The sequence below is a fragment of the Sarcophilus harrisii genome, chromosome 2, assembly GCF_902635505.1.
Source record: "Sarcophilus harrisii chromosome 2, mSarHar1.11, whole genome shotgun sequence".
Taxonomy (NCBI): Eukaryota; Metazoa; Chordata; class Mammalia; order Dasyuromorphia; family Dasyuridae; genus Sarcophilus; species Sarcophilus harrisii.
The window spans coordinates 311,653,797-311,681,036 of NC_045427.1; the positions used below are offsets into that span (position 1 = coordinate 311,653,797).

At 31.4% G+C, this 27,240-nt stretch overlaps 1 protein-coding gene across 1 annotated transcript in view; it reads right to left on the minus strand.

Moving 5' to 3' along the window:
• Nucleotides 1–712: 712 nt before the first annotated feature.
• The window catches only part of FANCM (FA complementation group M), an 82,692-nt gene continuing 56,164 nt past the window's right edge, over nt 713–27,240 (minus strand). Inside the window, exons 17-23 of the mRNA XM_031952612.1 lie at nt 22,652–22,777; nt 20,983–21,136; nt 19,070–19,176; nt 17,402–17,962; nt 16,014–16,395; nt 4,203–4,494; nt 713–1,146 (exon numbers count right to left, since the gene is read on the minus strand). Of these exons, the coding sequence (XP_031808472.1) occupies nt 1,017–1,146; nt 4,203–4,494; nt 16,014–16,395; nt 17,402–17,962; nt 19,070–19,176; nt 20,983–21,136; nt 22,652–22,777 (1,752 nt within the window). The 3' untranslated portion in view covers nt 713–1,016. The remainder of the gene's footprint in view (nt 1,147–4,202; nt 4,495–16,013; nt 16,396–17,401; nt 17,963–19,069; nt 19,177–20,982; nt 21,137–22,651; nt 22,778–27,240) is intronic.

Here is a 27,240-nt window from a genome sequence, read left to right on the forward strand (position 1 = left end):
GTCAGTGCTCTTGCCATGCTGAAGCTACCTTTCTTCACTATGTTAATTTGTCCTCATTGTGTATCTCAACTCCCATTATAGATACTACCAGAAGTCACTGCTGTTCTGGGAACATTGCTACCAGTGCTACCAGGAATTCATTATCTCCCAACTATTCAATGTTGATAGTTTTATCATTTGGTTACAGAAGAAAGGGGAAAGGTTTTGGGAAATGGGAACAACATGTAATCAGTCTGGATAAGTAAACTGGAGCCAGGTTGAAAAGGATTTTCAATGCCACATAAAGGAGTTTGTATTTAATGCTACAAGAAATAGGAAGCTACTTGTGTTTACCGAATATAAGAGTAACGTGGTCAGATCTTTGATTTAGGGATATCACTTTGGCAGGCAACTTTAAATTGCTATTATTCTGTATATCTATGTAGTCTTGTTTTAAGAAGGAGGCAGGAGAAAATCATTACAAAAAGGCCTAATGATTTTTAAAAAGTATCAACAGAACAACAACAAAAAAGTGGAAATTTGGTTTTAATTAAGTGGGTTGAGAACTTTTTCAGTAAGTTTATTTTACATTATTTACAAAAATCTTCAGTTAGTTGTCAAATTGTTGAATTTTACAATTATAATTATCCCTGGCAAGGGTATAGGAATTGGGGGAACAATTACTCATTCATGATAATAGCTGATAGTGATAACCTTTCATTTTTGGAGAACCTTTATTATAATTCTCTTGTTCCTACATACTAGAGCAACCTGTACTTCATTCTTCTTACCTCACAAAAAATTCCTAACTTTTAATAGTTTAGGCAAATTAAGTGCTTATGAGTGCTTAAAAAAAAATACCCAGGGATAACATATATACATATACTTAGCTTAAAAGAGAAATATTTTCTTATTTATACAATTCATTCCATAAAATGGAAAATAACAATTATTATGTAAGCATATTTGTTTGTAGGAATTCTTTTTCTTTTTGTGTATTTGATGATTCCATCCTAAGTTGTTTGGTATGATATATCTTATTTCAGTCTGCCATTTTTAATGATATCTGGTAACATCTGTATATCAAAGATATAGTGAATATAATGAAAGATTTCCTCAGCTTTCTGATGACATACTCGTGCATTCAGAGAGATTTCTTCAATTGAGCTGAAAAATAAATTATACAAAAAAGCAATGTTTACAAAAGGACTTTTTGGGGGACAGTATTTAATATACTTATCTCCTCTACCAGAAATGATAAAGTCACAAAATTTTTTAAAGAAATTGTGTTCTAATATACTTAATTGTAAATTTTATAATACTATAACATTTTAAAATTATAAAACAAACCAAAAAATTCTAAAAATAATATATAAATTAAATAAGCAATGTTTTAAAAATAAAAACTAATTCTTTTTAGTGGGGGTAATATGATTGAATATATATCACTTTTAAAAGAATCTTGATTTAATGTTTTGTGATAAAGAGATTCAAAGATATGGCTTTAGTTCAGTTCAGCTTATTTCAAAACTTGGTTTTAATGGCTATCATAGCTAAAAAAGATAGGTCACAAAAATAAGTAGATCCAAATGGATTAAGTTTTGCCTGATTGTACTTACTAAATTATAACATCCATTTTGAAATCTGATCCACTAATTTATTCAGAGGTTTTTTGCTGAAATTTGGATAGTCTAGTTTCATCTTCCCTGATAGTACATTAGTTGTCGCATTTTTACATTTTTAGCAAATGGACTGAAAACACACTGAATTTCTACATTGAGATTTTAAAAAACAGATTATAAAATTTTGTTTTAATTTGAAGATATTAGACATTACAAGTCATCATGTTAGACCCCCCCAAAAAGCTTAATTTTTAATTGTCTTGCTAGTCATGAAGGCGTTATATAACCATTAGCTAGTATCTTAAAACATAGTATATATACTTAGGACAAAATTCTTCATTAACAAAAATGCACATAAATTTGTATTTAAAGTAATATTCTTGTTAATTTTGAATGCTTTTGGTCAAATTCTTGTCAGATTTCATGATAATATTGTTTTTACCTAACAATATAGAAAAAGAGTAAAATTATCAGCTCTTATTTTCTTATTGTTCTTTTATACTAACTTGGCTCATAAAATCAGAAAAGTGCTGTCAGAAGGTTGAACTCAAACCTTTCTGACTGCAAGGTCAGTTCTCTAGTCACTTCACTATGCTGCTGCTTATGTACTAAGTAATATTAAAAATTAATATATTTTTTATTGTTTTAAAAATACTAGCAATATTTTATTCTTCTACCACCAAGAATCATCCTATACATCTCACTTTGGAGGTCACTGTCCTAAATATTTTATACATTTGATGTGTTAAGAAAAAAGGAGAGAGTGTGTCTCTCTAAAATAAAATCTAAATAAATTCATTTCAGCACTTTAAATGGTCTCTTTTAATTCAATCAGGCTCTGTCTCTTTCTCATTCTGTGAAGAGGGAGAGCCTTGATTAACAGCAATATCTATATGTGATTAGTGAGTTGAGAAAGTAGTGCTATTAGTCCCAAAGAAATAGTATCAACTTAAATGTGCTCCTGATGCTTATATAACTAATGTGCTCATAAAAGCAGAATAATTTGTTTATCTTGAACCTCTAGTAAGTGAAAGAAATGTTTACTCTCATCATCTCTCATCATAAAAATTTACTGGTCCAAAGCACTTCGTTTGTCTCGCCTCTGAATCTGGGTTTGTTTGATTTTCTGTATTGAGGTTATATATGACTTTGTTTCTAAGAATAAGAACAAGACTAGAAGTCAAGGAAATGGCAACAAGACAAAATATCATGTTTTTCTTTTTATCAGTGAGAAAACTTGCTCTAACCAATACAAATCTGTACTTGTTCTGCTGGGACCTAAATCTAGTTCCTGATTCCAGAGCCACCTATCTAATCAATAATTTAGCATACTGCTCCAAGTTTCGTTAGATTTTTTTTTTAATGTATATATTACTGTTGTTCTGTTGGATGAGGTGCTATTAATTTCATTATTTAGAATAAAGATGGCTATGACTATATCTCTGTTCCTTATAATCCCAGAACAAATTTCCAGATTGACTAATCAAAGTTATTTTCTTAGAGCTTTATTGTTTTTCCAGTAAAAATTAATAGTACGTTCAGTTTCTACTGTATAAACTTCTACTACATTGATTTGACAATATTATTTATTTTATGTTGCATTGATTTTTATGATTGGGTCTATATCTGCTTAAAGCTGAGCTGAGGAATTTATCTTTCCCTCTGAGTTAAAGTTATAATTAATGGAAGAAAACTTAACTACCACACCTTCAGCTTCTGAGAAAATACCAAGACATTTGGTGATTTCATGTTATCTATCTGTCTGTCTGTCTATCTTTCTATCTATCTATCTACACATATCTATATATGGGATATATCTATCTCATAAATCAATCATGTATTGCTCTATGATAGAAAGGAGTGTTTACTAGCCCCAAAGGGATCTTAGACAAAAAACTCCACCCCCATCTTTTCTTGATGTAATCAATCATATTGTCCTCATTCCCATGACACTGCCAGTCTTGTAACCAATTGCATTGTTTTTCCCAACTACCCAACTGAGTTCTTTATTCTCTTGTACTTTCCAAAACTATATGAAGACAAGTAAGCCCTATCTCAAACACTTATTAACTGTGTGATCCTGTTTGCCACAGTTCCTTATCTGGAAAATGAGTTAGAAATGGAAAAGACCTACATTGTAGTATTTGATAACTGAGAAAAACTTTATTGAACCAACTTATTAGGTAACTATAAATTGATCATGCTCAGACCACTGTCTCTCAATTTACCTTTATTTTCACCCTTAACACTAGTAAGTACTAACAATTTAGAATCATTGAACTTTTGAGCTGGAAGGAAGCTTGATTATCTAATCCAAATCTTTTACTTTTACAAAATGATACAATAGAGAAATAGTGATCTCAAAGGTAGTGGTACTGCTAGAACTAAAACTGGAAGAGGTCTTCCCATTCCTAGCTTAGTGTCCTTTCTACAAATCACAGTGACTGCTAAGCTATTTCAATCGCTATAATTTCTGTTATGAAGTAATAAAAATATTACAGTTAGAGATATCTGAAATTTTTATCTTAAATAATAATTATTTAGAGAATGCTTTAAATAATCACTGAACAATAAAAAGTCAAAGTAAGATAGAAAACATACCTGTTAGTCATCTTTTTCAAGGATGAAAAATGGTGACACATATTTAGAGCTGTTACATAGCTTATATTGGGAATACTTAGATAGAACTGGAACATATCACGTTTGTTATCTTTCACAGCTATGGGAACATGAATACCAGCATTCTTTCTCTGTTCTACTAAAGCCAATTCTTTAATCAATTCGGCAGTTTCTTTCTGGCAGGAGCTGAAAAGAATTCGAATTCCAGCACCAATTAAGGCAGATAAAAGGCTATCATAACTCTTGGTCCTTTGAAACACTTTCAAAGCAGCGCCTAATTTATAAAAACAAATATTAAAAAATTAATAATAAAATAAAAGCAATACACAATTAACATGATTAAAATTATTAATAGAATACTAATTTAAGCTTCAGCATTTAAAGCAATTTGAGAACCACAGGAAGTTTTAGAGAAATTCCACTTCTAGTTTAAAGATAACAAAAAAGGAAAAAGATAGTAAGATAGAACACTGAATTTTTTAAAAAGGCAAGAAATTTACAAGAAGTTGAAAAGAGGGTCAGAACCAAGATAACAGAATAAAGGCAAGGACTCACCAGAGCTCTCCAAAATTCCCCTCCAACAACTTTATAATAATGCCTCAAAACAAACTTTGGAGTAAGAAAGCCAACAAAAGATGAGGGTAAAACAATTTTCCAGTAAAAGAAGACTTAGAAAGTTGGCGGTGAAGCTCTGTCTCACTAGGGTGAGAGTGAAGTTCAGTGCAACACAAGTCACATCCCATCAAGTGAGCAGCTGGCTTTGGGGATAGGCGGTTTATCAGCTGCTCCTTTGCTCTCAGCCCACAGGCAATAAGAGGGTCAGACAAGTAATCAAAAGAGAGTACAATCTGTTTCTGGCACTGGGTACAGATTCTGTTGCATTAGTCATATACAGGTCTGCATTACAGTCTTAAGACAAAAAGGACTAATAGCAGGGAGAAAAGACCTTGTTCACATTTCCAGGGTGGAAAAGAGTGCTTGTGATCACTCACAAACGAGAGCATAGGTCAGGAGAACAGTGACCACCAAACTTCTCCTCAGATCATACCACTTTAGAAGAATTGAAATACCTGAGGACTGACAACAACCTGAAATTTAAGACAATATTCATTCCATCCAAGGGGCAGAGCTTAATTTTAAAAAGTTAAAAATCAAGAAAATAGGTTAGGAAAATAAAGGATTTTCAAGCATTTCTGATGAAAAGACCAGAGCTGAAATGAAAATGTGACTTTCACATACTAGACTCAACAGAAGCATAAAAATATAAACATGAAAGAGAAATCTTTTTTTTCACTATCTTTTAAAAAAAATTTAATAATAGCTTTTTATTTTTAAAACACATGCAAAGACAGTCTTCAACAATGACTCCTGCAAAACCCTGTGTTCCAAATTTTTCTCTCTTCGTCCTCCTAATTTCCCCTCTCCTACACAGCATGCAATACAGGTTAAACACATACAATTTTCCTCAACACCTACCATGCTGCACAAGAAAATTTGGATCAAAAAAGAAAAAAAATGAGAAAGAAAAAAAAGGAAGCAGACAGCAACAAAAAAGGTGAAAACACTATTGTGATCCATATTCAGTTCCCACATTTCTCTATGAAAGAGAAATCATAAGGGATTTAGGATTTGAAAAGGCTAAACTGTTTATATTCCCACAGGAACATGATATTTGTCATTTCATTATTATTATGAGGGCAGTTAGAAGCAGTACAAACATGGAAGGCACAGATGTGACGAATATAATGGGAAGATTTCAAAAAATATAAAACTAAGGAGTGAGGAAAAGGGAGTACTTGCTAGAAAAAAAAGGAAGGGAGAGGCAGGATGGGGTAAATTATATGATATAAAAAAGCATGAAAGAAATAATTTTTACAGAAAGTTTCTCTGATAAAGGTCTCGTTTCTCAAATATGTAGGTAATTGAGTCAAATAGATGACAATACAAGTCATTCCTCAATTGATAAAGAGATATCAAAAGATATGAACAGGCAGTATTAAAAGAAATTAAAACTACTGGTAACCATATGAAAAAACTGCTGATAATTGATTAGAAAAAATGCAAATTAAAACAAGACAAAACTACTTTATACTTCTCAGTTTGATTAATATGACAGAAAATGAAAATGACAGATGTCGGAAAGGGTATGCAAAAATTTGGATATTATTATTATATTGCTGGTGTTGTGAACTAATCTAACTATTCTGAAGGACAATTTGGAATTTGGCCAAAGGGCTATCCTTTGATTCAGGAATAGCACTATTGGTCTATATCCCAGCAATTAAAAAAGGGAAAAGGACCTATTTGTACAAAAATATTCATAACATCTCCTTTTGTTGTGGCAAACAATTGGACAATGAGGGGATACCAATCAATTAGGGAATGTCTAAACAAACTGTGGTATATGAATGTAATGGATACTATTATACGATAAGAAATATGAAAAACCTGGACTTACATGAAATGATACTAAGTTAAGTTAACAGAATGAGAACATTGTATACATACTGTATGAAGATGAATTATGAATGGCTTAGCTATTCTTGGCAATACTAAGACAATTCCAAATGACTCACGATGAAAAAAATGCTATCTACTTCCAGAGAATGAATTGATAAGAATCTCATGGGAGATCAGAGCATACTATTTTTTACTTATTAATTTTTTTGAGGGGATCTAATTTTTTCACAATATGACTAATATGGATATATGTTTTTCATGATTACAAGTTATACATGATTACACATAACCTATATACAATTGCTTATCATCTCAAGGAGGGGGAAAGAAGAGAGATGGAAAGAGAGAATTTGGAACTCAAAAATCTTTAAAAAATTCTAAAAGTTGTTTTTACATATAATTTGGAAAAAATATAAAAAAATTTTAAGTGACAGAAAAACTGGAAAGCACCCGTCAAAAATTAGGTTTAGGTAAGCAGTTCTTGACTTCCTATAAATTTTTAAAACTGTATTTTAATATAATTGGTTTCCTGGATAATCTTATATATTTTATTTTATGCACTTTAAAATGTTATTCTGAGAAGAGGTCCATAAACTTCACAAAACTGCCAAAGGGTCTATAGCATAAAAATGTTAAAAAGTGGTTTAAACCAATATTTCATACTATATTAATAGAATGTGTTTCAAATGAATATATGGCATAGATATATTAAAGGAGCAATAATGAGTAGTGAAAGAGTTCTTGATCAAAAAAAGATAGGTAGAATCACAGAAAATAAAATGGATACTATAGAGTATATAAAATTGAAATTCTTAAATAAACAGAATCAGTAAGTTTAAAAATAGAATGAAAACACTTATTTGAGGACAACAAATCTTCACAGCAAAGATCTCTGGCAAAGGTCTGAAATCCAAGATATATATATAAAATTTTAAGAATAAGGGTTATATTTCTAATAGACTTATATGGAAAGAGCCATCTACATCCAGAGAGTGAACTGTGAAGATTGAATGTGGATCAAAGCACAGTATTTTCACCTATTTTTTGTTGTTTGTATGTTTACTTTTTTTTTTCTTTCACCTTTTGAACTGATTTTTCTTGCATGCCTGACAAGTATGGAAATATGTTTAGAAGAATTACACAAGTTTAACTTATATTGGATTGCTTGCTGTTTTGGGGAGGCGGTGGATGAGAGGAAGAAAATTTTGGAACGCAAGGTTTTACAAAGATGTATGTTGAAAACTAACTTTGCAGATATTTAAATCTGACAAGGTAAGTAAAATGGATATTTACAAAAATATTTAAATTGCTCAGATTAACAGAAGAAGAAATACAATATTTAAAGAACCACATGTTAGAAAAAGAAATTGAACAAATCATCAATGAACTCCCTAAGAAAAAAAATTCCAGGGTCAGATGAATTTACAATTGAATTCTGCCAAACATTTAAAGAACAATTAATTTCAATACTATATGAACTACTTGGGAAAATAGGCAAAGAAGTCATCCTACTAAATCTCTTTTATGACACAAATATGGGGCTGGCACTTAAACCAGAAAAAAACAAAACAGAGAAAGAAAACTACAGATCAGTTTCACTAATGAAATTTTAAAAAGAATTCTAGCAAGGAGACAGAAATATATAGAACACTATTAATTAGAGAAATGAAAATTAAAGAAACTCTGAGGTACTGCTTCACATTTATCAGACTGGAATATGACAGAAAAGGAAAATAATAAATGTTAGTGAGAATGTGAGAAAATTAGAAAAAACAAATGCATTGTTGGGAGAGTTGTGAACTGATCCAACTATTCTGAAGAATAATTTGGAATTATGCTCAAAGGGCTCAAAGGGAATTATGCTATAAAGGCCCATACCCTTTGATCCAATAATACTACTGCCAGTTAACCAAAGAGGTGATTAAAAAAAAAAAAAAAAAAAAGGAAAGTACATATTTATACAGAAATATTTAGAACAGCTCCTTCTATGGGAGCAAAGAATTGGAAAGCGAAGGGCTGCCCATCAATTGGGGAATGTCTGAACAAGTCGTGATACATGAATGTAATAGAATACTATTACCTGTGACACTATTTGATGATTAATTATGATGACTTAGCTCTTCTAAGCAATACAACAATCAATGAGAATTCCAAAAGACTCATGATGGAAAATGTTATTCACATACAGAAATAGAACTGATCGAATCTCAGTGAAGACTGAGGCATACTATTTTCATTTTCTTTATTTATTTCTTGATTTTCTTTTCCTTTTGCAAATCAAACTGTTTCTTCTTTCATAACATGACTATGATGTACATGTTTTACATGATAGTACATGTATACTTTTTTCCTTTCTATATTTTATTCATTTTTAAATATTTCTTCCCAGTTATATTTAAAACAACATTTTTCCATTTGCTTTTAAATTTTTTGAGTTCTAGATTCTCTTTTATCCCCACATACAATTAAGAAACCGCATATGAAATCATGCAAAACATTTCCATAAAAGTCATGTTGTGAAAGAAAACATCTCCCATTCTAATGAACATAAAAATCCTCAGGATAAATAGAGTTTTAAAAAAAGAGAGAGATAGAAAAAGAATGCTTCAATCTGTATCCAGACACAATCAGTTCCTTCTCTGGGTATAGATAGGATTTTTCACCATAAGTTCTTCAGAGTAGTCATGGATCATTGTACTGCTGAGAATAGCAAAGTCATTTACAACTAATCATCCCAGAACAGTGCTATTACTTTGTATACAATACATTTCACTTGACTACACAAAAATGATCTATATCAAATTGCTTACTATTTTAGGGAAGGGGGAGAAAAAGGAGGAAGGAAGAAAATTTGGAACTCAAAATTTTATAAAAAATGAATGTTAAAAATTATCTTTATATATAATGGGAAAAAAATTAAAAATCCTGTTTAAAAAAAATAAAAAAGAGCCATATCCTACTAGAAAAATGACTAAAGAATAAAAGGGGGGCACTTCTCAAAAGAAAGTACACTATTACCAACAAAATAAAAGTTTTCCAATTCACTTCTAATAATAGAAATTTAAATTAAAACAATTCTGAGGAGCTCCCTCCTATAAGATTAGCTAAAATGAATAAGGAAAACAAAAATTATTGAAAGGGATTTCAAATGACAAGCCTTTTAAAGCATTTAAAGCTGTATTTGTCATAGTTGTCCTAGAAAGCAATTTGGAAGTATGCTCAAAATTAATTAACTCAGTAATACCAATGCTATCATATGCATAAATCCTCCAAAAATGTGCAAGCAAGAGAGACATGACAAATGATTCATATGCACAAAAATCTCTATAATAGCACTTTTCTTTGTGGCAAAGAAAGAAGAGGCATAGTAGGTATCCATCAATTGAAAATGGCTGCAAAAATTATAATAAAAATGACAACAATTCAGAAAAACTTCAAGGAAATTGTATAAATTGATATGGAGTAAAATGTGCAGAACCAAAATTTCTACAATTACAAAAGAACTATGAAAACCTTAGGAATCCTGACCAATACAACAACCAATCAAGATTCAAAAAAAAAAAAAAAAAAAAAAAATCTTACTTGAAACTTCTAACATATGGATGACAGAAGAGAGATGTAAAATGAGGCATAGCTTTTTAGACAACACAAATGTGTGCATGTGTTTCTCATGTCTATACTTGTACAAAGAAAGATTTTATTTGTAAATACCAAAAAAAGGATAAATAAAACATTTAAATGTTTTTGTTCTTTGGCAGTGAAATGTTTGTCAAGTTCAAAATGAGAAATTTTTAAAAATAAAGAAATCCTTTGTCTCTTCCTCCCTCTAAACAAAGTTCAAAGGTATCAAGGAGATTAGATTTAAGGATATCAGAAAGACTTACTCAGGTGAATCTGCCTATTGAATGTACCAAGTCAGAGAAAGAAAGCTGGGAACTTTGAAAATTTTCTTTCTTCACTAATCTCTCTAGACAGGATTTCTTCATCAGGCACTAACTATGCCAAAGCTTCTAAAACTGTGAGTTGCAACCCCAAATGGGATTATGTAACTGAATGTGGGAGTTGTGAAAATTTTTTCAACAGTAAAAGATATCAAATATTCCACCAACATTTAATTCTTCATGTAAAAAATTTAAAAAGAAATCCGTCTCATTAGTATGCAAATTTGCTTTCATCTTTAATAAATGGCAAAATTAAATATATGCTAAAGTTATTTTAAAATATATTTATTTATGATTTATTATCTGTAAAAGTTTGATTTATATATCTACTTTACATACTTATATGACCCTGACTTTCAGAGTCAAAAAGTTTAAGCCTTGACCTACACCAATAAAATAAATCTTTCAGAAGAAAACAAATGAAAAGTCCTAAACCCATGCCTCTATCTTACTAGATGAGGTGGTTAACATAGCTCCCTCAGCACGAGGATAAAAAAAGTGATTAAGAGATAAAGTTAAGTGGGAAAAAAAATTTCCTGGAGAACAAGAAATTATATTACTTAATTCTTGTCAGAGAAGGCAGACAAAACACTAGAGCTAAAATTTATTACAGTAGAGTTAGATGACCTAAAGAAGAGATTTCTAGAAGTAAAATATTAGGCAAATGCAGATGCAAGTGTACACCAAAAATATCCAAAGCAGTTCTTTTTGTGGCAGTAACAATGTGGAAGCAAAATAGGTGCCTAGGGAACAGCTAAACAACTCTGGCACATAAAAATAATGCATTAGTCTATTCTAAAATACAACATAAGGAGTATAGAACTATATTGTAAGAATTGCATGAACTGATACAGAATGAAGTGTGTAGAACCAGGAAGAGAATATATAGTTATTACAATGTAAAAAAAAAAAACCAATAAAACAAAACTGAATACTTAGTGACCAAGGTTGTTCTCCCCCTCCCCCAACCAAAAAAAAAAAAAAAAAAAAAAGAAAAGAAGTGCACCTTTTTCTCCATATAGCATTGATAGGGAATTATGGGTAGGAACATTGCATATACTGTCTGATATGAATGATCATTCAGTGTTTTTTTTTTTCTTTTTTAATCTTTGTTACATAGGGCAGTCTGGTGGAGTAAGGAGGAATATATTCAGAAATGTTCATAATAATAAAAAGCTTCAATAAAAATAAAATACTCTCCATCCAAAAATAACCAAACCAAAAGAAAAATTGGAGAAAAGTTTTGCCTACCTTTCAAGTTGGCAGATATTATGAACATATATGTCTGTATGGTAGCTAGAAGGCACAACTATCAGGAAGATCTAAAAGTTCTGAATAGACGTTGTCAAATCATAGAGAGTTTTAATAGCAATTTAGCAATTTTGGTTCATTTTCTCCTATACAAAAAACTGGGAACTTGGGGAATTAATTCAGGATCACCATTATAGGAAACTCTAGCAGTTAGGTGAAACAAGGATGGAATCAGGAAGATCTGAGGTCAAAATCTCAGATACTTACTAGTTGTGTGATCCAGGGAAATCATTTAGCCTGTATGCCTCAATTTCTTCATCTGTAAAATAGGGACAATAATAGCACCTATGTTCTAGGGTCACTGAAGATAAAATGAGATAATATTTATAATCATATATATTTAATTATTTTTTTCCTGTATCACATGTAAAAAAACAATTTTTTAGCAATTTTTTATGTTCTGAGTTCCAAATTCTATCCCTCTTTCGCTGAGATGGCATATATTAGATATACATGTGCTACCTCATATATAATAGTTATACATGTGTAATCATGTAAAGCATAATTGCATAATAGTCATTTTGTGGAAGGAAGGAAGGAAGGAAGGAAAGGAGAGAAGAAGAAGGAGGGAAGGAATCTTTATTCAGATGCTATCAGTCTTTTCTCTGGAAGTGTATGAAATTGTCTTGGATAATTGTATTGCTGAAAACAGCTATGTCATTCATAGCTGATCATCATATAAAATTATGCTACTGTGTATGATGTTCTCTTGGTTCTACTCACTCCAATTTGTGTTAGTGCATGTCAGTCTTTCCAGGTTTTTCTGAAAATTATCTTGCTCACCATTTCTTATAAAACAATAATATTTCATTACAATCACATACTACATAAGATAATACTTGTAACTCATAAGAATTTTCTCATTAGGGCAGTTAGGAGTGTATGTGTATGTCTGTCTGTCTGTCTATCTATCTATCTATCTATATATATATATACATACACAGAGAGAGAGAAAGAGGGAGGAGGAGCATAGATATGAGCTGAAAATGAAGAGATATTATCTAAAAAAATAAAATTGAAGGGTGAGAGAGAAATGTATTGGGAGAAAGGGAAAGGGAGAGGTAAAATTATGTAAACTATCTGCCATAAAAGAGGAAAGAAAAAGCTTTTATAGTGGAGGGAAAGGGAAGGAAGGAAGAGAGAGTGAGCAACTCTTATTCTCATCAGAATTGGCTCAGAGGGAATAACATACGGTCAATTGGATATGGAAGTTTATCTGATACCTTTCCCTGCAGAAAAATAGAAGAGGCAAAAAGTTATCAAACTGTGCATACCCTTTAACCCAGCAGTGTTTCTACTGAGCTTATATCCCAAAGAGATCTTAAAGGAGAGAAAGGGACCCACACGTACAAAAATATCTGGCAGCTCTTTTTGCGGTGGCAAGAAATTGGAAACTGAGTGGATGCCCATTGATTGGAGAATGGCTAAATAAATTATGGTATATGAATGTTATGGAATATTACTGTTCTATAAGAAATGACCAGCAGGATGATTTCAGAAAGGCCTGGAGAGACTTACATGAACTGATGCTAAGTGAAATGAGCAGAACCAGGAGATCATTATACATGGCAACAAGATTATATGATGATCAATTCTGATGGACATGGCTCTCTTCAATAATGAGAAGATTCAAACCAATTTCAACTGTTCAGTGATGAAGAGAGCCATCTACACCCAGAGAGAGAACCGTGGAAACTGAATGTGGACAACAACATAGCATTCTGGCTCTTTCTATTGCTGCTTGCTTGCATTTTGTTTCTTTCCCAGTTTTTTTTTTTCTTCCTTCTTGATCCAATTTTTCTTGTGAAGCAAGATAACTGTATAAATATGTATGTATATTGGATTTAATATATATTTTAACAAATTTAACATGTATTGGACTACCTGCCATCTAGGGGAGGAAGGAGGGGATAATTTGGAACAAAAGGCTTTGCAAGGATCAATTTGAAAAATTACCCATGCGTATGTTTTGTAAATAAAAACCTTTAATTAAAAAAAAAGGAAAGTAGAAGACGAAGGGGATACAAGAAGGAAGGAAGGCGAAAGAAGAGAGGAAGACTAGGGTAGGGAGTAGTCAGAAGTAAAACAATTTTGAAAGGGGACAAGGTGAAAGATGGAAGAAACAAAATAACTAGGGGAAATACAGTTAGCAATAGTAACTGCAAAAATATTTTTTAGTAGATTTCTCTATTAAAGTTCTCAATTCTCAAACATAGGGAACTGAGTCAAATTTATAAAAACAAGAGCCATTCCCCAATTGATAAACAATCAAAAGATAAGGAGTTTTCAGATAAAGCAATCAAAATCATGTGAAAAAATGTTCTATTGTTTGGATAAATGCAAATTAAAATAATTCTGATATACTACCTCATACTTATTAGATTAATAGGACAGAAAAGGAAAATGACAAATGTTGGAAGGAATATGGGGAAAATGAGCCATTAATGCACTGTTGATGGAATTGTGAAGTGATTGAAGGATTCTACAGAGCAATTTGGGAAAGTACCCAAAGGCTTTAAACTATAAAGGATTATAAAGCCATGCATACCCTTTGACCTAGCAATACCACCACTAGGTCTGTATTCCAAAAGGAAAGGGGGAAAAAAAGAAACCAAGGAAAAGGGTCTACATGTACAAAAATATTTATGACAGTTCTGTTCTAGAGACAAATAACTCGAAATTGAGAGGGTGCCCATCAATTGGGGAATGGCTGAACAAATTGTGCTATGTGATTATGATGGAATGCTATTGTTCTATAAATGATGAGCAGGATGTTCTCAAAAAATGCGAGAAAGGCTTCCATGAGCTCATATGAAGTAAAATGAACTAAGTATAAAGTAACAGCAATTTTGTTGTTGTTGTTTTTAATTAAATCTTTTTATTTTTCAAAAAATATGCATGGATAATTCTTTGACATTAACCCTTGCAAAACCTTGTGTTCCAATTCCCCCCCCCCCCCTTTCCCCACTCCCTCCCCTAAATGAATAAGTAGTCCAATATATGTAACAGCATTATTTTAAGATGATCAGCTATGAATGACTTGACTATCCTTAGAAATGCAATGATCCAAGACAACTCTGAAGGACTTATGATGAAAAATGCTATCCATTCCCAGAGAAGAAACTAATTATGTCTGAATATAAATTGAAGCATACTTTTTAAACCTTTTTTTCTTGAATTTTATTGGGTGTTTTTGGTTTTGTTTTTTGGGGAGACCATCTATGTTTTCTTTCACAACATGATCTTTATGGAAAAAAACAACCACCATATACTACAACGTGTTCAGCCATTCTCCAATTGATGGACATCTCCTCAACTTCCAATTCTTTATCACCACAAAAAGAGCTGCTATAAATGTTTTTGTTATTATTAAACAGCACTGAAATAATGCAATTTAGTAGGAACATAAATGAATATTGATACAATGAAAACATCAGCCTCAATCCTAAAGAAGTACATTCCATTCTCAGCCTAACTGTACCATCACCTCATATACATGCATAAACATCATCTCGACATCTCTAACACATAAGAAGTATGAAAAGGGAGACATGAGGAGCCACTAGCTGCAGATATATATATGAAGTTAACTATAAGTCTGATGGGGGCAGCTAGATGGCACAGTGGATAGAGCACCTGAATTCAGGAGGACCTGAGTTCAAATATGGCCTCAGACACTTAACACTTTCTAGCTGTGTGATCCTGGGCAATTCACTCAACCCTAATTGCCTCAGGAAAAAAAAAAAGAATAATAACTATAAGTCTGATGTTATTAACTTGAGGATTTGATATATACACATACAACACACACACACATACATACATACATACATGTGTGTGTATTTTTGTGTGTGCACCTACATTTGGAGGGAGGGGCAGGAGACAACTGGTATTAAATGACTTGCCCAAGTTTACACAGTGTGTTTGAGGCCAGATTTGAATTCATCCTCCTGATTCCAAGACTGTGCTTTATCCACTGCACCAAGTAGCTGCCTCAAACTGGCTATATTTTGAAGACAAAAAAATAGTTTTGGCTTTTTTTTTAGACCTAAGAAGCATAGAAAAACATTTAAATACAAACCTGTTTTTTCTCTGTCTTTTTCCACAATCACACATATTCTTTCAAATATATTTTGTAAATACTGAATCTTCTCAATAAGTTTACATCTATTCATATTGTTTATCATCTCTGATTGAGATTTTCTTTCCACAGCCATTCGGTTGCTAACAATGTAATCACAGCCATTGAGTGGACAAACTTCCACTTCTAATCCATGAATGGTTCTCAAAGAGGAAATTACTTCTGAACCAGAGGCGATTTCCCGGCTATCCACAAGAATACAATTTCTTTGCCTTTTCTCTGGAAGTCCAAGTGAAGGAGGTGTCAGAACCAAATTTTCAATTGAACTGGAATCATGCAACACTAAAGGTTCTGAATTAACATCTTCCATATCATTATTAAGCTGAGGGGAAAAAATTTGAAAATAGCAAAATTACAAAGAACAAACATAGTTTCAAAGAAGAGATAAAAGACACCCCTCAGCCTACCCCTTTACAGGAATAAAAAGTCCATAATATATTTTCAGATGTGGAAAGGTAAATACATTTAAACAACTCAAAGGGCTAAATGATACATCTTCAGGGGTGAACAGGGGATTTAAATAAGACAAACACAGAACCTGAGTTTATATTTTGTTCTGTTTAGTTGATTTTAAAAAATAAAAGGGAGTAAAAAAGGAATATACTAGCGAAGAATTAAGGGAGAAGGGGAAAAGGTACTTATTTAGTATAAAGAATATATATATAAAAGCATTACAAAAATTTGAGAAAGAATTTGAGGGGCCAAGTATCTCATGATCTTATTCTTCTCAAAACCACTAAAACTGGCATAGAAAAAATTCAACAAGGAATCAGGTAATTAAGAAACAGATTAGAGGGAAGGTGAGAAGAGTTGTTAAAGAGGGAGAAAAGAAGTACGGAACTTTCATAAGTAAAATATGATTCAACTTTAGGGAACGATAATTTAAAAGACAGAAAGGATTGGGGATTGGCATTGGGTAAAGAAAAAATGGGCAAAGGAATAGGGACAGATCACTGTAATCATAAATTCGATTCTTTTTCTTACTCTTTCTTTCTTTTATACAAAGGTGGACCCTCTTCCCTATATAAAATGTAATGATAAATTAAATATATTATATAAATTATATAAAATTACTCTAAGTTTAGGAGAACTGGGATGGAGTGCCTCACAAAATGGAGAAGGGTAACCAAATGAATTAGAAATAATGTTCACAAGGAGTATTCTTGGAACACAAAGCTAAACATATCACATTAATTACTACAATTCAATAAAATACTTGCAAGATCTACATGCATGTTTGAAGAACTGTATTAATTTTCATTCTTGTGATATATAACAAAAACATGCGAAAATTTGTGAGAACATGATAGTTTTTCATTGGTTCATACCTTGGGCTGGGCTGCAAAATTTGTGCAGTCTTTTGGAGAATCAGCATTTGATAAAGTTCTAATTTTATAATTACATTGGGGTTTTGTGTCTAGAGCATTAGAAACTGAGCACTTGATATTAAGTGGTCTCTTTTGTCCCTCCTTGATTGAATTATTAACAACATTCGGTTCAGCAAGTACTTCATCTCTCTTCAAAGACCCAAAAAGTAGTGATTTTTGGAAACAATCATCTTGTTTTTCTGTTTTACTACAAATGCCAACAATTACATTATCAGATTCTGCTTGATCATTAATTTTAACAATGTCTTCTTCTTCACTTGAATCTTCAGGTATAATAATTCTGGATCCTTTCTTTTTTTTAAATGCAAAATTTTTCTGTGTCTTAATTCGCTTTAATTTTGCTGAACGTGTATGATATTTTTTCCTTCCATCAACAAAGCTATCTTCATTTATTAAGCTGAAATCAACACATACTTCTTCACTTGAATCATTGATAGAATGTTCTTCCTCATCACTAACACAGAAGCTATCTCCAACATAAGTTTCATCTTGTTCAGGAATCTATGGCAAAAAATTTTAAAAGAAATGTAACAAATTTAAATTTCTTACTGTAATCCAAATATTTACTGATCATCTGTTATATTTATTGCATTACTATTATCAGACAACTAATGTAATTATATGTATGTATACACACATGCACACAGACACATATATGTGAAATTTGATCTAATATCTAATGATCTAATGTAGTTAGATATAATTTGCATTGACTCTCTTACTTAATATAAAACAGTTATTACCTAGACTGATTTAATCTAATTTGCATATTTAAATGATACTTTTTTTTTTTTAGAAGATAAAATTTTAAGTAACCTAGAAATATCAACTATAATATGGGCATTTCTTTGTTAGCTAAAGATGAGGAAAAATTACTTATTTTGCAAAGTGGGTAATAAATCTAAGTATAATAAGTTATAGTAACATGGTTCCAAAATTATTAGTGATGAACACCAAAAATATTGATTATCTTTAACTGCAAAGTGGGCTTTGGATAAGTACTATTAAACTAGAAGAAGTCACCTATCACCAGCTTAAAACCAAGTGTTAATGTACTTCTAAAGAGTAAATCTTACTCTCTTCATTATGAAAGAAAATCACACTAGAGCTATTATCAATCCTTGCACACTGGATTTGGAGTTAGGCATCTGTTTTCTAATCCTGGCTTAGACACATAGTACCTAATATAATTCTTTGTCACTATGCCTCCATGGGCCTAAGCTTTCTTAAATCTTTAAACTAAGGTAGCTGAAATAAATGATCTCTAACATGCCTTCCAGCTGAAATACACAGTCCTAAGGACATCAGTATAGAAATAATATAGCAGTCCTATGAGAAACGCTATATTTGATTTGGTATATGACCCTATAAAGAAGTTATAAGCAAGAGATATTTTCAAAACAAAAATTCACAATCACCTATAGGCAATAACAATTGAATGAAAGAGCCCATGAACACTTACCTAATTAATTCTCCATCCTTTAACTCTCACAGCTAAAATGTCCCAGATTTTATTTTAAATAATTACAAAAGAGATTACAAAAGTCATTTCAGCAACCCACTCAACCAGATTAACAGGAAATTCTTATATACTGAAAAAATTCATACCTGTGAGAAAATATTCATGGAATCATATTTCTTGTGAACCATTTTATACATATTCCCTACCAATGGACTGCGAACAGATTGTAGATAAACACTTTTCATCTCAGAATCTATAAAAAGAGAATTTAATTTTTAAAAGATACATTAAATAACAGCTACAAAGATTTAGTTAACTACAATTTAATTTAAATTTAAACAAATTGTGTTCCTTGGGAAACTTCCTGTTTTGAAGTACCAGAAAGTACCTTCAAAATGTAATCTTTTAAAAACTTAAAGGCCATCCACTTTCAGAGAAAGAATTATGGAGATTGAACATGAATTGGAGCATATTATTGTCATTTTTTTTTCTTGTGGTTTTTTTCCCTTTTGTTCTGATTTTTTTTTTCACAACATGACTAACGTGGAAATGTGTTTTAAATGATTGTGCATGTGTGATGTATATCGGATTGCTTACTCTCTTGAAGAGGAAAGGGAGGGAGGAAGAAAAGTTTCTCAGAATCTTGCCAAAATGAATGTTGAGGACTATCTTTGCATATAAATGGAAAAAAATAAAATATTATTAAGTTGGGAAAAAAAGGCTTGAAGGCTAAAATGTGGATAAAGTGACATCTGGGTTAATTAAATGCTTATTACATACTTATTATATGTTTACTATATTCTTATTATATACAAGGCATTTTTACAAAATCAATAAAGATATAATTAGAAAAATGATAAAAAATAGAATGTAAGACAATAAGGGAAATATATAAAAGATGAGAAGAGTAATTTCAGCTTGGGGTGAGAGAATGATCCAAAAAAAAATTCAGGGAGAATGCAGTACCTAATAAACAAAACTTTCTAGGAAAAAAAAGAAAGTTTTTTTTTGGCTGAGGCAATTGGGGTTAACTAACATATACATATATGTGAAATTTGATCTAATATCTAATGATCTAATGTAGTTAGATATAATTTACATTGATTCTCTTACTTAATATAAAACAGTTATTAACTAGACTGATTTCATCTAATTTGCATATTTAAATGATACTTTTGGGAATCAAAAGCTAAGAAGTGTTAAGTATCTGAGACCAGATTTGAACTCAGGTCCTCCTGACTTCAGGGCTGGGCTCTAGCCACTGTGCCACCTAGCTATCCCAAAAATTTTGAATCTTTTCAAAATTTACGCAAAAAAGGGAATACTTTCCAAAAATAAGAGGTCTCTGAAAATTTATAGAGTACGTAAAGTACAGGAAGGATTTAAGAACCAGACAATAATTGAGTCTGTCTTTTACATGCTTGAAATGAGGTAAAGGTAGGATGGAACCAGAAAATAAAAGTCCTTAAATTCTAAGCTTTGTCAAGTAAAGAAAAGAACAAATGAATTACTAGTCTGTAAATTGACTCCAAATGTCAAAATCTTTAGCAACGTCATACTTCTTATGTGGTAGCCATATATTTGTAATGTCTACTTCAGCTTCTATGTCTGAGGAATAAAATTCCTTAGCTTTTGACTCCTTCCTAAATTGCACTTTGTTGAAAGACCAACATAGAGGATGCTACCTTGAGGTAGTGATAAAGGCCCAATGAAGCATCAGAGTTCCTTGGGAACCGATGCCTAGGATAATTAACCTTTAATTCTTTACTAAATGCCAAAAGGTTATATAAAACCCTCTGTGCCACAGAGGATTTGGGGGCCATTCAGTATCGGGGCATTGTCCTGCATGTTGTGTAATTTTGATTAATGGATAAACCTGTATCAAGTACATATATATATATATATATATATATATATATATATATATATATATATAGTTATTTATAATTATCATTGCCTGTATAGCATAGCTTCTAATGCAAACTAAAAACAAATCAGAGCATGAACAAAGGCAAAAGAATTTTAAAATGAGAAAAATAGCAATGACAATGGCATTTACCATTTAGAACCTGTGAAAGCTGAGTCCCATCATTTAGGAAGCCAAGTAGTGAGGAATCTTGTTCATTTTCTGATTTTTCACTTTCATCAGATGAAATAGTTTCTGCATCTTCTGAAATCTCTGCTTCTTCATCTAAAAAGTGCCTGGCTTCATGCTAAGAAAAATAAAGGAACAGCTTAAAGTAGATATTTATTTTTCTTAAAGATCTGGAAGAAACCAGTATTAAAGTGATAGGGATAGTCTACATGGGAAAACAACAACAACAACAACAACACCAACCAGGAAATGATAGTGATAAATATATCTAGAATAGCCAATTTAATCTGGCTATCTTTATAGAATCACATTCAAATCATCTAAGTTGTTTCATGCCAGCAAACTGCATATTTCTAATTAATTTTTGAACATTTTGAAATTTCTAGTCAATCATTTTATGAGAGGAGATAAGACAATTCCTTAAAATGGAAAAACCAAAAAAAATTAAATTGAGGAAACTTCCAGCTAGTAATTAGTCAGCTAGTGTTATTTCCTGATCTTTTGAACCATAATAGTAACTATGAAAAATAATCTTAGTATGTATGGTTTTAATGCCATTGTCACAAACTCTACCTTAGAAAATGTTTTATTTCCATGAAACATATGTCTCACATCAACAATTTCTCATGTAGTAATACAAAACAGCACAAAACCAAGTAAGACCAATTTAATCCAAGAAACAGTCCTTAGAAATAGAAATTTAGGGCTATCTTTAGTATTTTGTTTTTGTTTTTTACAAAATCTGAAACTTTGATTCAAATAATTATTTTAATGGTTGGAGGTTCTTTGTTTTTCTTTCTGGATACAACTTGATAAGGTTATTTTATTGAAATAAATTTGAAAGTGAGAAAAATCTATAATAAAAATTCTCACAGAGAATTAATATGGTTATAAATTATATTATAAGAAAATATAACAAGTCTTAATTGGAAATTTACTTCATTAAAAACAGAGAAATTACATTCCTGATTACACTTCAAAATTTCTAAGATACATGCCTCTTTCTGTGTCATGTTCCTTCTACTGATAAAAAGATCATTGTGAAGAGGCAGATAAAGAGTCAAAAATAACAGCTTATGGAGCTAAGAATATTTTTTACAATGTACAAAAAAGTTTTATTTATTATATTTTAAAATGTAAAAACCATTCTTAGCTCTTTGGTTATTAAAAAAACAGGTTGCAGGCAACATTTTGCCTCTGAGCTGTGGTTTCCAGACCACTACTCCACATGCTAAGTTTCCACATCTGTAAAACTGAGATAATAGTATTTCTAGTACTTATCTCACAATGATCCTTATAGTCTTTAAAACACTAAACAAACATTAATATTCCAATCTCTATAACTTTGTCTTCAAGTACAAATGTAGGGAAATATATATAAAAAACCACAATGGAGACCTGTTTATGTTGAGTTACTTTGAAATCAGTTAAGAAGATTCATAAATGGCTTTGATTCCTCAAAGCCAAACCAGCATGGCAGAACAAGAGATATTCCTTGAGAAATCCAGGGTTATCTGGAACCATCAAGAGGCACCAGAGGAAGACTTGAGTAGAGAAGTTATTAATTATATTTTTAATGTCCACAAACAAACAGAAAAAGATAATTATTAGGAAGAAATTAGAAAATTCTTACCTTTAGATTTCTATAACTTTTTAGGGCTCTCACAGGTTTTAAAGGATTCCTGGTATTGTTCTGGAAATCATCTTGAGTTAGAACTGGTTTATGAAAATCTGTACTTTCATCACTAGATGAGTCTGACTAAAATAACAAAAAAATTATAAAAGATAAACTAAAAGACCATCATTATTATAATAATTATAATTTATTATTATTATTATTATTATTCCAGTATAAAATACAACCCTTCAAAAAAAGTGTAAACTGGACACAAGTTCCACAAGAATCTCGAGAAGGAAAAAAGTAGTAATAAAATAAAATAAAATAAAAACAAAACAAAACAAAATCTCGAGAAGAGTTTTAAAAAAGGCACTAAAAAAGGTTTAAAAAAATCAAATGAGAGTTATCAAAGAAAGATAGGAGAAGACAATTAACAGGTCATTAAAAGATGTACAAAACCTTACAGAGGAAAATAATTCCTAAAAAAAATTAGAAAAATGAAAGCCAATGAATCTGTAAGACACCAAGAAATAATAAAACAAAGTCAAAAAATTTAAAAATATAAAAAAATGACCTGGAAAATAGTTTCAGGGAGATAATTTAACAATCACTGGATTTCTTGAAACTTCTGAACAACAACAAAAAAGCCTACATATTATATCTCAAGAAATTACAAAGAAAATTGCCTAGATATCTTAGAATAAGTTGAAAAGGTAGAAATGGAAAAAAAGAAGTCTCAGCTCCTGAAAGAAAGTGCAAATGGAGATTCAAATGAAAATCCACAATCAAAATGCCCAGGTCAAAGAGAAAATACTACAGTCATCCTGGAACAAAGATTCCAAGTACTTTGAAGCCATAGATAGGATCAGACAAGATTTGACAGACACCACTATAAGGGAACAAAGGTATTATAATAGAATATTCTGGATGACAAATGATCTATTTGAATGTGATAGAATATTTTTATGCTGTAAGAATTAATGATGGGGAAGTGACAGAACAGGGGAAAGAAGAAATACTAAAAATCCACTGATCACCATCTAAAAGAGATCCTACTTCAAAAAGAAAATTTTACAAGGAACAACAACAACAACAAATTGATTCAAATATGCTGGAACTACAGGATTCAAATATACTGGAACAAGACTTAGCAGCAGCTACAATAAAAGACCACAGGTCCTGGAAAATTATATTTAGACAATCAAAAGAACTAGGATAGCAGCCGAAAATATTATATATATCAAAATTGTATAATATTGTAGGAAAACTGAATATGCAATGAACTGTAAGATTTTCAGGATTTTGTCTCAAACTCAAATTCAATAGAATATTTGACAGATAAGCACAAAAATCAAAGACTAATTTTAAAGGTTTCAATTAGGACAAACAGTTTAAGTTTTACATATGGAAATATTAGCCATATGTTTAAAACTGTCATTAGTAATGGAATAGTCCAAAAGAAGGTGAGGCTGATTCTTAAAAGTAAAATCATATAGAAAAAGATAACAGTAATTATACTATATAAATGAGGTGTGAAAATTAGAATCAATACAGAAGAATTAGACAGGGGAAGAGGGCTAGTAGTTCTGAAAGCTTTTCATATCAGAGTGGGTTAAAGAGGGAAGAATATGTTTATATACATATATACAAATATATCAAGAAGGGTATAGCAATCTCTAAAATCTATAAATAAATAAGACAGGAAAGGACTAGGATAAAGTAAGGTTTAGAAGAGTGTGTAGATTCATGGGAAAGGGATAAAGAAGGAGGTAAAGGTAAGGGGAGGGATAGGGAAGGAGAGAATGGGAGGGATCCTGGGGTAGGAAAGGTTAAGAAATGACAAGGCAAGTGAGCAACAGTAGAAGAGTTAGCAGGGAGAAAAAACAAAAGACAGCATATAGAGAGCATAGGAATAAATGAAGTTTTCCCTAAAATGATAAATATCATCTACCTAAAACCATCAGAAAGCATTATATGTAATGGAGAAAGCTAGAAGCAATACCAATAAGATCAGGGGTAAAACAGGGATACCCATTATCACCACTATTATTCAATATTATACTAGAAATATTTGCTTTAGTAACAAGAGAAGAAAAAGAAATAGAAGGAATTTGAGTAGGCAATGATAAATAGTCAAAGGATATGAACAAACAACATTCAATTGAAGAAACTAAAGCCATTTGTAGTCACATGGAAATATTCTCTAAATCACTACTGATTAGAGAAATGCAAATTAAGACAATTTTGAAGTACCACCTATAAGTACCTCATACCTATAAGACTGGCTAAGATGACAGGAAAAAATAATGGTAACTGTTGGAGAGGAGGTAGGAAAAGTAGGACACTAATGCATTTTGGTAGAGTTGTGAAATGATCTATCCAGTCATTTTGGACAGCAACTGGGAAGTATGGCCCCAAAGGGCTATAAAACTGTATACTTTTTGATCCAGCAGTGGCATTACTGGATCCATATCCCAAAAAGATTATAAAAGAGGGAAAAAGATCTACATATGCGAAAGTGTTTGTTGCAGTTCTTTTCGCAGTGGCATGGAATTAGAAATTGAGCCTATCAATTGAAGAATGACTGAATAAGTTATATAGTATATGAAGGTAATGGAATATTATAGTTCTATAGGAAATCACGAGCAGATTGATATCAGAAAAGTCTGAAAAGACTTACACAAACTGATGCTGAGTGAAGTGAGGAGAATAAGGAAAATGTTATCTGCACCCAGAGAGAAAACTATGGAGACTCAAGGCAGACAGATCAAAGCATACTATTTTCACCTTTTTTTGTTTGTTTGCTTTTTCTTTCTTGTAGTATTTCCCTTTTGTTCTCATTTTTCTTTCACAATATGAAAAAATATTTAAAATGATTCTACATATAACCTATATCAAATTGCTTGCTTTCTTGGGGAGAGAGGAGTAAGAGAGGGAGGGAGAAAAAATTTGGAACTCAAAATCTTACCAAAAAAAAAAGTTGATTAGACTTGGCTCTTTTCAATTAAGTGATTCAAGACAATTCCAATAGACTTGTGATGGAGAGAGGCATCTGCACCCAGAGAGAGGGCTATGAGGACTGAATGTGGTTCATAACATAGTATATTCACTATTTTTGTTATTGTTTGCTTGCTTTTTGTTTTCTTTCATTTTATTCCTTTTTGATCTGATTTTTCTTGTGCAGCATGATAATTGTAGAAATATGCATAGAAGAATTGCACATGTTTAACATATGTTGAATCACTTGCAATCCAGGGGAAGCAAGGGAAAAAAAATTGGAATGCAAGGTTCTACAAGGGGTGAATGTTGAACATTACCTATGCATATGTTTTGAAAATAAAATTTTTAATAACAAAACAAAAATCTGCTAGAAATTTGTTACACTTCAGATACTTCTAGGTTCTGTCACTCCAAAATTTGTTCAGGAATAATCTGGTGTTGATCTGAAGCAAGTCAGGAAAACTTCAGACAAGACCTGGCTACTCTTCAGCATTTTAGCTCCATTTCCCTTTTTTTCCCTCAATAGTATTTTTTTTCCCCAAATACATGTAAAGATAGTTTTCAACATTCATTTCTGTATACAAGGGGTGAATGTTGAACATTACCTATGCATATGTTTTGAAAATAAAATTTTTAATAACAAAACAAAAATCTGCTAGAAATTTGTTACACTTCAGATACTTCTAGGTTCTGTCACTCCAAAATTTGTTCAGGAATAATCTGGTGTTGATCTGAAGCAAGTCAGGAAAACTTCAGACAAGACCTGGCTACTCTTCAGCATTTTGGCTCCATTTCCCTTTTTTTCCCTCAATAGTATTTTTTTTCCCCAAATACATGTAAAGATAGTTTTCAACATTCATTTCTGTAGGATTTTGTGTTCCAAATTTTTCCTCCTATTTCCTTTACCTTCCCTCTCCCCAAGACAGCAAGTAATATATAAGTTAAATATGTGCAATCTTTTAAAAATACATTTCCATATTTGTCATGTTGTACAAGAAAAATCAGATCAAAAGGAAAAAATGCCACAAGAGAAAACAAACAAACAAACAAAAATTGAAAATATTATGTTTTGATGCACATTCAGTCTCCATAGTTCTCTGAATGTGGATGACATTTTTCATCCCAACTCTATTTGAATTAAAAACCAATATTCTTTAGCATAGCAATCCGCATATTAATAGAGATTTGATCAATATTTATCTTTACAGCTATTAAGTTATTTAAAATTATGAAGTAAATGAATTCACTGATTTGTCCTTCATGTGTTTTCATTAGCTGCCCTTCTCTTCCTGATATGCTTTCCCTCCTCATCTCTGCTTCTTAGCTCCCTTCAATTCTCAATTAAAATTCCATTTTCTATAGAAAGATTTTCACTTTTAATTATTTCCTTTTTAACCTGTAGATAGTTTTTTTTAGTACATAGCTGTTTACATGTTGTCTCTTTCATTAGTGTAATTTAAAGGACAACGACTGTCTTTTGCCTTTCTTTTTATCTCCACCACTTAGTATAGAACCTGGCACATAGTAAGCACTTAATAAATAAATGCTTGTGTTTTTTGTTTGTTTTTTGCTGAGGCAATTGGGGTTAAGTGACTTGCCCAAGG